A 12897-nucleotide genomic window follows, 5' to 3' on the forward strand; every position below is an offset into this window, starting at 1 on the left:
TATCCTTTATTGTTTTCATTGACGCTCTCACGCGCTCTTACTAATACCATCATAAGCAAATTGCACCGAAACCGTTCGTTTTTCCGGTGTCAATTGCTAAACCGGTGCAGTGCACCGTCGGGAATAAACGATTTCGACATAAGTTTGTTTCAATCGAGCGACCGGGGTAGAATCCATGTTGATCTATCGAAATATACTGCGCAACGGAACGCTGTATGGATTGGCTCACTGTATCAAAATATGATAGAAACTAGTTTTCTTGAAGCTTAAATTTATGTCATATTGTGTTATAATTTTCATCTGATTAGAACAAAATAGATTATTACTATTTTGAATAGACCGTTGTACTTTTTGTTACAATTTTTGTTATATTTTAACATCATCCTGCATCTCTAGTTTATAACATAATAAGTTATAGAAAAATTCATAACATCATAACACAATGTGTTATAAAGTTGATATATTTTTCCAGTCGGGAAGGATAAGCATGCAAAGAAGCAAAAGTTACTGAACAATGAATGTGGAAGTATGAATTTATGACCCATTCTTAAACCCACCGACGTTACCTTGATCGGTAATACAAATAGTCACTTTGGTCGTAATTTTAGTTGATACATTTCACAGCCTTGACGACTTTTTAGTAGACTTTTTGTATAATTGTGAGGCGTTTCAGTCTTTTCGAGGATCAAAAACAACTATATGTTTCCTATTTCCAAATTTCGATCCTTATTGGATCTTCTTCAGGGAATCGAATAAATAAATGGAAGGAATTCCTGCTATTATTTATTGAAGAAATTCCGGAAACAATGTAAAAAAAACCTGAAAGAATATTTGAAGGGCCCCCAGCAGGCATCCTGGCACGAGTACCCAAAACAAACCCGCAAGATACCCTTAAGGAATCTTTGAAAGAATGGAAGGAGAAATCCCTGAAGAAATTTTATCAGTAACAATAATCAGTGCAATAACTGAAGAAATCTCGGGAGAAATCACGGCAGTGTTTTTCAATGAATACCAGTAAGAATCCCAACACGTATATCTGAAAGAATTCAACTTGGAATCTTATAACCTTCACTCGAACTTGCTTTTCGGTAATGTTAGTAGATGGCTAGAAAAATATATCAACTTTAGAACACATTGTGTTACGATGTTATGAAATTTTTCTATAACTTATTATGTTATAAACTGGATGCAAGATGATGTTAAAATAACTAAAATTGTAACAAAAAGTACACCGGTCCTATCAAAATAATAACCTATTTTGTAATAATCAGATCAAAATTATAACACAATATGATATACATTTTAGCTTCAAGAAATCTAGTTTCTATCATATTTTGATACAATTGTGTAAAATGATGTTCTGAATGTCAAAGAATTAAAACTAAATTATTTCACAATGTGTTATTGAACAACATTTATAACATAATATGATACAATTCAGTTATATTATTTTTAAACACCAAAGATGTTGAACATGATTATATCACAATGAGTTATACATATCTTGGTTTGTTATAATTATGTTATATTTTTGTTAGAATCTTCTAGTCGGGTATCCACCAGTTTTCATGGTTGCCCAGCCTGAGACATCTCGAGGGAAGGGATTTTTGGGGTTTCAATTACAGGACAGCGAAGTACGTATGGCTACGTTGTTGCAACAAAAAGACCCTCCCTTGGATTATACTCTAGACTGTTAAACTGCATAAAGGCCAGCTAGCCTATAGTATAGAACCTCTACGCTTGTTCTCATCAATGATTGGATGAGCACTTAAACCACTCACTGTTTCCTGGAAGATTAGAAAGAAGTCATTGCTTGGATTCGGAGTCAACCTCCCCAGTAAAATAAAATAAAGAAACAAACTAGAAGACGACCCGAGTAACACGGAAACCTCCCCTACATTACTTCTCCTCGCTCAAAAGACTTTAATATTTTGTCTGTGGTTCTCTACTACGTTTATTCAAACTCAAAACTTCAATTTAATCTAATTCATTCTATATTCAGTTTGTAGGCCTACTTTACCGACCCGCCCAGTATTTTTCTCTCCCTCTCTATATTAATACATACATCATTCACCAATTCGTTCCCCTATGTTTTTAATTCTCTCCTATCACGTGCTCTGTGCGGTGTGGGCATTCACATTTATTCTCGGCTATGGTCAAACCAAAAATCGAAACTAACAATTGGGCGCGGGCAAAAAAACACACCATGCGCATCAGAATATCGCAGAATATTTTTAATACGATTTCCCGGGGTCAACAAATCTTAAAAAGGTTTCCCACAGGTCTTTGATTTTTATAAGGGTCTTATTACAATAATGACTAAAACTCACAGCTTTAACTTATGACGACTTTTATGAAAATCATTTATTAAATGTTTTATAGTATACTTGAAGATAACTATAAATCCAGATTTCAAGAGTAAACAAAACTCTTCGATATTTTATCCTTCTGGCATTCATTATTATCACAATAAAACTGTTATAACTCTCAACATATGGGGATCCGTTCAATTAGTAACGACATCTCTTGATGGAAAAGCAGAAACTATGACACTGCTAGGTTTATTGCGGTCATCATAAAAGTAAGTTTGCTTTCGTTTTATTTTCGCTAATCATGGTCGTCGCCATATTGAAGCATTAGATAACGAAAATGGAAAATAGCTAATAATGTTGCTCAAATTAGCAATACATTGATAGTTCGCCGTCATTTCCATAACATGCTAACATAAATAAACTCTCTCAGCTGAGTTTTCCTGTTATTCCAGACAGTATTACTAAATTAATAAAATTTCATTCCAAGATGATAATATTCAATATTTTCGAGCACATTAGTTTTATGTTTCTGCAACCCCAATATTAACGGTAAAATTGAATGCGCATAAGCCTTGCAACACAATGACTACTAAAATATGACATTGAAATAATCGCTTTCTTCATGCGAATGATGTCTCGTCTTGAACTATACCTGCTATTGAAGAAGCTTCTCTGCATCTTGAGCGGTTATAGTTTTTGTTAAGAAAAAAGTAACATCAGTCATCATAACCTCTTTTCGTATATGGGAAATTTTTCAACCAGGTTTTTAAACGGTGTTATTGCTTCTCTTAAACCGGTTTGCAACACCTCTTTAAGAGTGGTCCATTTAGCCGGTAGGTATTCTTAAAGAGGATATCAAGAGGTTTTGATGTATAAATCAGTTTTATTGCAAGTTTAATAAAATTGGTCATGAGAGATCGAAGTAGGCATCGCCGCGATCGGACGTGTTTTTGTTTTAATTGTCACGGTTTTTTCACTCTCCTGTTTTGGTTTCGGTAAAAAATCGGCTGGTGATATAGGTACCATCCGGAAGCCGAACGCGAGTGATTAACGGAATTTGTTGGGTGTTTGCATTAGTGTGAAGTTAAGTGTTGGTAGCCGATATTGGGATGTATATTGAAATTCACTACCTGGAGCCTTTTTGATACGGAAGACAGGAGATAAAATTTTCGCGAAAGTTGTTCCCTAACCCCGAGTGTTCGTTCAAAAAGTGATGCAAGGGACGCGCGATATTTCCGTAAGTGCGAATCGGCAGGAAGGCTTTATTTATGTTTCACCTTGCATTTCGTTGAATTGGAAAATTAATTGTGAAGGTGGGAGTGCTTCAAGTGTGTTTGGAAATAGGAAGAAAATCAGTGTCGCTAGGAAAACTCCCTACTAACCGAAAACATAAAATTAATTCAACATGCAAGGGATTGTTTTCCATCTAAACATTTCACGTGTAGCAGAACAGTGGATCCGAATAAAACCGGAATCGGGGTCGGAGAGTTCCACATTCATTGTGGCATTGCTGATGTCGCATCAATTCAGAATGACACTTCAAATAAAACCTGAATCCGGTGATATCTTTCTATTTTTTTTCTTTATTATAAAAATTTTGAATATTTTAAAAGTATATAGCATTAACAGGGGGTGGGATCTGTTATACTATTTTATTCTCGTTTCAGAGAGCGAGTAATGGCGCTTAAGCCTAGGCTTTCGAGCCTGGACACATGGATCAAATACCTGTGTTCCATCCCAGGAGTGGACATACCAATGGAGTGCGTATTAACCTTCTTAGCTACACCACTCCCAACGATTCTGTATCTAAACATTATTCCCCTGATAAAGAAACGGTTGGTACGGTTGTCCCCGTTTCCTCAATAACCAAATTTGAAAGCTTGTGTCAACCATGTTATTCATAAGTGGATGATCTGATTGCCATAATTTTTTGAATTATCTTCAAATCCAATAGTCTGCACAGTGGGCCTGGCCGTTTTAATATTTGTATCATATCATCGCTGATTTGCTGCAAATATTAATATTGACAAGAAAATTTCAGAAGAAATTCTGATATTTTCAGGATGCTTTTCAATACTGGCTGTGCAAGCACTAGAATAGAAGTTTAATAAAATTGGTCATGAAAATCTCTTATAGAGCTGACCAACTTGGGATCCCAAGTAACATTTTAAGTTTAAGATTTTCATGACCAATTTTATAAAACTGATTTGCTGAACATCTTAAGGAGGAATCCTGGAAAGATTCTCGAGAAGAATGTCTGAAAAAATCCCGAAAAGGCAGGCCCGTGCTAAAAAAAGGCCGCAAGGGAAGGGATTTTCGTAATTTCAGCAAAAGGTGGAGGAGTACCTCGTATTTGGACATTTGGAAATAGGAGGGGTTTGACCCTTAAAACCCTTCTTTTGAGCACGGGCTTGCCTGAAGGTATCTCGAAAAATCTCATCCGACCTAATATCATCTCAATTCTTCACCCTACTCTCTACCCTCTACCATACCGTTTTCTCTGCCCTCTATTCCAGTCCTCTTACATATGCTCTATCCTAACCCTCAACCCTTCTATCTGCCCTACCCACTACCCCTCCATCTACTATAACCTCTATCCTACATCCAACCATATCAGGTATCAGGTATCAGAAGGCCGGCTCCAGAGGCACGTTATCCTCCATTTGGGACATTTGTGCCATCGCCATACATATGAGCCTATTTCATCATTTACCTGAGGGAGAATGGGACAAGGGATGGAAATTGGGAAAGGGAAAGGTGATGAAATAGGAAGGGGTGCCCTAGAAGAGGGAATGAACGCATAAGCGCATTGAGAGCTCATAGCTCATACCACAACGGGGTTAATCAGTGCCCTGGAAAGGACACTGTAAAACGCATAAGCGTAAAAAGAGCCTATAGCTCATTGGAGGTAGCTTGCGACGTCATGCGACTTTCAATATGACATAGAAAGGCACGTCATCAAAAGCATCCTCAATATTCAAGAAATCACCCAAGCAAAAACTACGTTTGAGCGAGTGCTTTCTTGAAAACGTATACAACTTTGTGTAAAAGAGTCACTGTGGACATCCCAAATTGGGAGACATGTGAGTTCACATGAACAGGCATGTTAGCCAGACGAACATCACAGATGTGATAATCGATAATGCGTTTCGAGCATTTAAGAAGGAACGACGTAACCAGATAAATCTGGAACATATTCCTTCTTTTTACAACGCACGCACCCTTTCGGGATAAAACTACAAAGTAATTTCACGCCATGAAAATATCCAATAGAAAACTACAAGAGTTCAAAACATGTTTGAAAAGCTCAAATCCCTCTGGAGAAAAATAGGACAAAGCCCCATTTGCTCCAGGAGATTTGAAGTAAGTAGAGCTTTTTAGTGCTCACTTAATCGATTCTATAGCTACAATCCTTGGGGTAGAAGCTAAAGATTCGTAGCTATACAAAAGACTGGTTTATCCGAAAATATTTCGAACTTGAACAGGTCCGAGTTCCATTCAGGAATACCTCTTTCGGTCCGCACAGACCGCAGAGGACAAGCTTCTTTCAAAGCAGTAGCTATGGTATACCACAATACAGGGCGTTGTAATAACAAAACCATAATGAAACTCTCTTGGAGTAGCAATGGAAGCGAGTTATCCATAAAATGTGATCGCAACCAATTATTACAGGTTCCCTAGCTTCTTGAGCAGGGACGCCTGAATACGCAAAGTTTGCGAAGGAACACTCCAAAGTGCAAAAAGGTCAAATGGAGAGTCCTCATCTGACACATGCCAATCAGTCAACTCATGACAAATTCTGCTCTTGCAGAGTTGGGTTAGGTGCAATTCTATGTTAAGTTAACCATGAACTGTACTACCTAAGTATTCCATCAAAGTGAAGCATCTCAAACCAATGTTTGAGCTACTTCAGATGCCAAATATCAGCGAAAAGATGCTGAAAACAAGAGCTTGCTTGAAGGCATCCATAAGGATAAGTTGAAACATACTGTTAACGTTATTCTCAAATAGAGCTTGCTCGAGGCACGACAGTTCATCTATAATGAAAAAAGCAAAGCTGGGTTCACAAGGTAACCTATACGGAAATTACCCTACGAAATTGAACTTTTTGAAGTAGATTCACTTGGGCTACATACACTTTTTACGCTGAAAATTGATCTGAGGTCGTAGCCACTACCCAAACTAGACAGGATTACACTCTTCACAAACACAGCACAAAAAGGAAACATCAACAACGAACCAAATCGGTGTCAATTGAAAAACGCCAATGGCGAAAACGCATTAAGCGAACCCATATGGGCAGTAATGTAAGCTAATTAACAACATTTGAATAACCCCGCCCTTATTTAGCCTCAAATTCGAGACTTAAGAAAGGCAACTGATTATCTCGGAGAAAAGCAAGGTCCACTGCACCATTGCTCCGGTTAGCGCAGTAAGGGCGTAATACTGTGGAGGACGCCCTAATTCTCCACAGGCTCCGTTTGTGGTTAGGTTTTTATTAGACCCCTCTAACCATTCATTCTTTTGCACGTTAAGTATAAAGCCGCATAACACCATGAATTAGGGGTCACCTGTTTAGTGGACTCTTACCACTGGATCAGGCGGTCAGTAGTGTTATTCTTAGCCAATTGAGGCAACCGCTACCGACACTACACAGCTATCTAGGCTGATCGGGAAAAGAAGTTAACATTGATGGTCAACTTCCAAACGAACCCGAACAGCCCCCTACCCTGCCCTACCCTACCCTACCCTGCCCTACCCACTACCCCTCCATCTACTATAACCTCTATCCTACATCCTACCATACCTTCAAGGCTTCAACATTTTAAGCCAGTTTCACTTATGCTATGTGCCTCCATCTAAGCCCGCTGTCCTACCATCTACCCTCTACTCTAACCTCTACCATGACCCTTCTATCCTACCCTTTACACTATCCTTCACCCTACCTTACTCACCATTCCACCCTCCGCTCTACCATCCTTCACCCAAACCCTCTACACTACACTACCATTTACCCTGACCCTCTACCCTTTTACTCATCAAGTCCGATCGATAGATACCCATATTGCTTGGTATCAGATCTTAAACTACCATTCCATTTCCGCCATTTTGGATTCCGCTCCACCACCTGGGATTTTGAAATGGCTCCGGATATTTATTTTTGAGTACTACTCATCAAGCCCGACCGAAATATACCCAAATAAGCATGATATGATAACCCAAGCCACCACTCCGTGAACGCCGTCACGCATTCTGGTCCGTACTCTTGGATTTGAAATTCAGGAGCGTTCCAGGAGGTTTCAAGGGGTTTCAGAGATGTTCAGAGAGGTTTCATGGCGTCCCTGGGGGCCCAAGGAGTTTCAAGAGTGTTAACCCTCGAGCAGTCGCGTATTTGACTACCTGCAACGACGCCGCGCTCATGCTGTGTACCGCAAGCGTGCATTTTTCATGGTGCGTGTACTCAGTACACGACGCGACCGCTCCCGGGTTAAGAACGCTCCAACGGACTTGAAGGGCATTCAAATGTGTTCCAGAGGTGTTTCAGGGGGATTCTCGGGAATTAAGGGGCGTTTCAGGTGATTTAAGGAAAATGCGGAAGCTTTACAGGATGCTTCATGCGCATTCAAGGGATTCCGGGAAGGTTAAGGAGCGTTCCAGTGATATAATATGGGTATTAGGGTGTCTCAGAAGCTCTATAGGGAATTTAAGAGGGTAGTGGGTGAATCCCAGGATATTTCAGGTGATTCTCGGGGGCATTTTTGGAGGTTCAGAGGCGCTGCAGGGAGTTACAGTCCACACTTCATACTGAAATAATTTTTGAAGCTCAGCTAGGAAATACCTGGAGGAACTCCTTCACATGGCTCTAGAGAAAGTCCCAGATGAATTTTATGGGAAACTTTTGGAGGAATTCAAGGAAAAATTCCTGCAGGAGTCTCTTTAAAAAAATCCCGAAAGACATTTCTAAAGGACACTCTTGAGGAATTTCTGAAACAAACCTCAGAAAAATTTCTGGAGGAATCCTGGAAATAATGTCTGCAAGAATCCGAGCAGAAACTGCAGACAAAGGTATTGGAGAAGTTCTTGAATGAAGCTATATATATACATTTCTGAAGGCTTCTGAAACTGGAGTGCTTAAAATAATTTATTGCAAAACGTTATAAGCCTCTAGTTGACCCCGGAACCGCTCGGAGGACCGACTTAAACCCCTGACCGCCGGTCTAAGCGCCGGCAGTCAGGTGGGTTTGACTTACAACGCCTCTTTGACTACAACGGGCAACGTGGACGGTGATCGACAGGGACGGCTGGCTTGGCTTGGATCGAAGAATCTGGCCGCTGACGGAGCTGGCAGAGAGCGGAGCGTAGACACATTGTGGCGGAATGGCTCACTGGGGCCTTCGATATCCTGCTCGGCGACTCGTGGACGGCTCTCGGCTGTGACGGCCGGTTTGGTCCCGATTCCGATATGACGGAGGACAGTACGTGGTAGCCGGGTGGATGGATTCCCGGAGACACTTCCACAAGGATACAAAACTTGGCGGCACCCGGGCGTTTGCCCTTCCGATGGACGAAGTCGACGGTGCGTATGTCCGGAATGGAATCTTTCTGGCCGCGGTGAGTCTCCGACAGGTTTCTTACAGGGAGATTTAGGTAGATTTCTGGGACACACGTGTACTCCAAGGTCCCAGAAACCTTAGCACACCGGATAACTTAAGGACAACTTTGAAGCCACGCGGGAAATCACATTTAGTGTAACGAAAACGGTATGCACGCTGAATCATTTTTTTTTAAATAATCGCTTCAGGAACCTTATAAGGAAACCCAGCAGAAAATGGAAACAAATCTGGAGGAATTCTTGAAGGAATCACTAAACTCTCGAACCTGCAAAGAAAAGACCTCAATGAATCCCGAGAGAAGTTTGTGGTGCAATCTCTGAAGAAATATTTGAGAAACTTCTGAGGCGAATCTCGTGAGAACAATCTAGAGAAATTTCTGAAGCAATGTTTGACAGAATCTCCGGAGGAATTCCAGAACCTCTTCAAGCTCCAAAAAAAATTTTAGAAAGCATTCCTGTGAAGAAAAAATCTGAATTTCTGAAGGAATCGTTGGAGAAATTGCGGGATGAATACTCGGAGGAACAACTTGAGAATTTCTTGAAAAAATTTCTGAGGAATTACTAAAAAAAGTGGAGTAATCTTTGAAAAAACTTTTGAGGAATTCGCTAGATGAACGAACTCCTTTATGATGTGCTCAGATATTTCTGGGTGAAAATAGGAGAAGGAATATCTTGAAGAATTTCTGGAGAAATGAAGAAATCCTCCGAAAATTCTTCGAGAATTCCTTCGGAAATTCCCCAAGAATTCATCCGGAAATTCTCCAAGAATTTCTCCGTTGATTTTCCAAGAATTTCTCCGGGAACTCATCTGGAAAATCTTCAGGAATTCTTCAAGTATTCCTCAAGCAATTCAACAAGAATTCCTCCGGGAATTTTTCAAAGATTCCTCAAGAAATTCTACAAGAATTTCTCAAGAAATTCTGCAAGAATTCCTCAAGAAATTCTACAAGAATTTATCCGAGGATTCTCCAAGAATTTTTTCGGGAATTCCCCAAGAATTTAAAAAAAGACACGGACACCGTCTTCAGCCAGAGGCTGTACAGACTGAACGAAACTTAACACTAGACAACGGACACGACAAACATTACGAGCACCAGTGGATACGAGGAAGAAACATTTCTTGAGAAAAGTTTCATCACTCGGAGCGGGAATCGAACCCTCACCCCTTGGCATGGTACGGTTATACGCTTGGTGACGCTAACCGCACGGCCACGAGGCTCCACAATTTATCCGAGATTTCTCCAGAACTCCTCCGCGAATTTCCCAAGAATTCTACCAGGAATTCTCCAGGAAGACTTCCGGGAATTCCTCTGAAAATTTTTCAGGAATTCTCCAAGAATTCTTCAGGAATTCTCAAAGAATTCTTCAGGAATTCTCAAAGAATTCTTCTAGGAATTCTCCAAGAATTCTTCGAGGAATTCTACAAGGATTCCTCGAGGAATTCTACGAGAATTTCTCTACAAATCTCCAAGAATTCTCCAAGAGTTTCTTTGGAAATTGCCCAGGAGTTCATCTCTGGCAATTCTCCAAAAATTTCAAAAGCATTCCTCCGCAAATTCTACAAGAACTCCTAAGTTATTTAACCAAGATTTCCTTCGGAATTTCTTCAATAATTCCTCCGGAAACTCTCCAATCATTCCTCTGGAAATTTTTCAAGAGCGCCCGCTTGAATTATCCAAGAATTTCTCCGGGAAACACCCAAGGAGTTCTCCACGAATTCTTCTGGAATTTCTTCAAATTTTTCTCCGGGAATTTACCAAAAATGTGTACGTGAATTCTTCAAGAATTTCTCCAGTAATCCTCTAACTATTTTTTCATGAATCTAACATTTCCCACAAATTCTTCAGCGAATTCTCCAAAAAATTCTCCGAGAATATCCTAAAAATACTTCGAGAATTCTCCTAGAAGTTCTCATAGAATTTTTCCCTCCCAGAATTCCTTCAGGAATTCTCCAAGAATTCCACCGGGAGTCCTGCTAAAGTTCTTCTGGAAAATCTCGAAGAGTCTTCCTGAAATTATCTAAGAATACCTCCGGATATTCTCCCACAATTCCTCTGCAACTTTTTCCAGAATTCTTTCGGGAATTCTCCTGAAATTAATTCGAAAATTGGAATATCTAAGGAAGTTCTCCTTGATTTTTTTTTTCGGGAATTCCCCAAGAACTTCGCCTGGAATTCTTCAAAATCTCCTCCGGGAATTATACTGAAATTCCTTCGGGAATTCTCTCAGCATTCCTCCGGGAAACCATGAAAAAATCTACAGAGCCACTGGAGAAATCCATGTAAAAATTTTGTTTCAGTTTGAACTTTCATTGATAAGAATAAAATAAAGTTAAAAAACTGGAGAAATACGCAGAGGAATCTCTAAAGAAATTTCTGATGAAGTTCCTTTAAGGCGAAACTGGAAGCATTTCCTCATTTTTTGGTTTTTGATTTTTTATTAAATAACGAAGCAATATTTTTAAAATCGGTTTTCGTGCACATGTAGACTGTGGATCAGGGTATCTTCTGAATTTTTTACGCGGTAGAAAATGTTTTTCGTTTTTGCAGAAACCATATTTGAACAAAATTTCACTAAAAAATGGTTTCTGCGATAACGAAAAACATTTTCTACCGCGTAAAAAAAAAACAGAACATACCCTGATCCATACTCTATATGCGCACGAAAACCGATTTTAAAAATATTGCTTCGTTATTAAATAAAAAATCAAAAACCAAAAAAATGAGGAAATGCTTCCAGTTTCGCCTTAAAAGAAGTCCCGAAGAACTGTATGGAGCAATGCGTCAAAGAGTCTCTGATGAAACTGCACCTCAATGAGAATAATAGGGAAGATGAACTTGGAGAAGCGAGAGAGGTAGTTAGGTGCTGTACACAAGCAAAAAAAAAAGCGGAGGAAATAATATATCGCTGTTCGTAACTTGAGTGAGGTATTCGTAATTTCTGCAGTATCTAAAGGTGCACGAACCAGCAGTGAACTCGAGAGATATCCGATTTTGAAGAGGTTTATTAAACGTTTTATTAACATACAAATTGTATATGTAATATTGTATTACTTGATGTTTCATTAGATGCATATTTTTTCTCACCCCCAGGTTCGCTTCATCTCGTCACCGCACAAGTGCGAGTTCATCACTTCGTCTGTAAATATCATCGACTACATCGCCACGCTGAGCTTCTACGTGGACCTGGTGCTGCAAAAATTCGCCTCCCATCTGGAGAACGCCGACATTCTGGAGTTTTTCTCCATCATCCGTATCATGAGACTGTTCAAACTGACGCGACACTCGTCCGGGCTGAAAATCCTCATCCAGACATTTCGCGCCTCGGCCAAGGAGCTAACCCTACTGGTGTTTTTCCTGGTGCTGGGCATCGTGATATTCGCCAGCCTGGTCTACTACGCCGAGCGCATCCAGGCGAATCCGCACAACGATTTCAACAGCATCCCGTTGGGGCTGTGGTGGGCCCTGGTCACAATGACCACCGTCGGCTATGGCGACATGGCACCGAAAACCTACATCGGGATGTTTGTCGGAGCGTTGTGTGCTTTGGCCGGAGTGCTGACGATCGCTCTTCCGGTGCCGGTCATCGTGAGCAACTTTGCCATGTACTACTCGCACACGCAAGCCCGGGCCAAACTGCCGAAAAAACGCCGACGGGTGATACCGGTTGAGCAGCTGCGGACGCCACGAGTGGCAGGTGAGTGTGTGTATATGACTGGTTAATAAATCATCAGCAGCTGTTGGGATACGACATTTCTCCGATTCTGATTTCCCCGAATGTTTACCTACGGAAAATTTCCGTTTATTTAATATTTAGTATTTTCAAAAATTAGCTATCACTTTTATTTGGTAACTTCTCCAAAAAATCTATTGTTTTTCTCAAGGTTTTCTTTTGGAGTTTCACGAAGAACTCCTGGATGGAATTTTCCAGTAATTCCGTTGGGAAATCTTCGGGAATGTTTCAAAAAACTTT

The 12897-nt window shown here is 40.2% G+C and overlaps 1 protein-coding gene across 1 annotated transcript in view; it reads left to right on the forward strand.

The window, feature by feature from the left end:
- The window catches only part of LOC109409153 (potassium voltage-gated channel protein Shaw), a 125128-nt gene that overhangs the window by 18348 nt on the left and 93883 nt on the right, over positions 1–12897 (forward strand). Inside the window, exon 4 of the mRNA XM_062847598.1 lies at positions 12018–12621. Within this exon, the coding sequence (XP_062703582.1) occupies positions 12018–12621 (604 nt within the window). The remainder of the gene's footprint in view (positions 1–12017; positions 12622–12897) is intronic.

Source organism: Aedes albopictus, chromosome 2 (genome assembly GCF_035046485.1).
Source record: "Aedes albopictus strain Foshan chromosome 2, AalbF5, whole genome shotgun sequence".
Taxonomy (NCBI): Eukaryota; Metazoa; Arthropoda; class Insecta; order Diptera; family Culicidae; genus Aedes; species Aedes albopictus.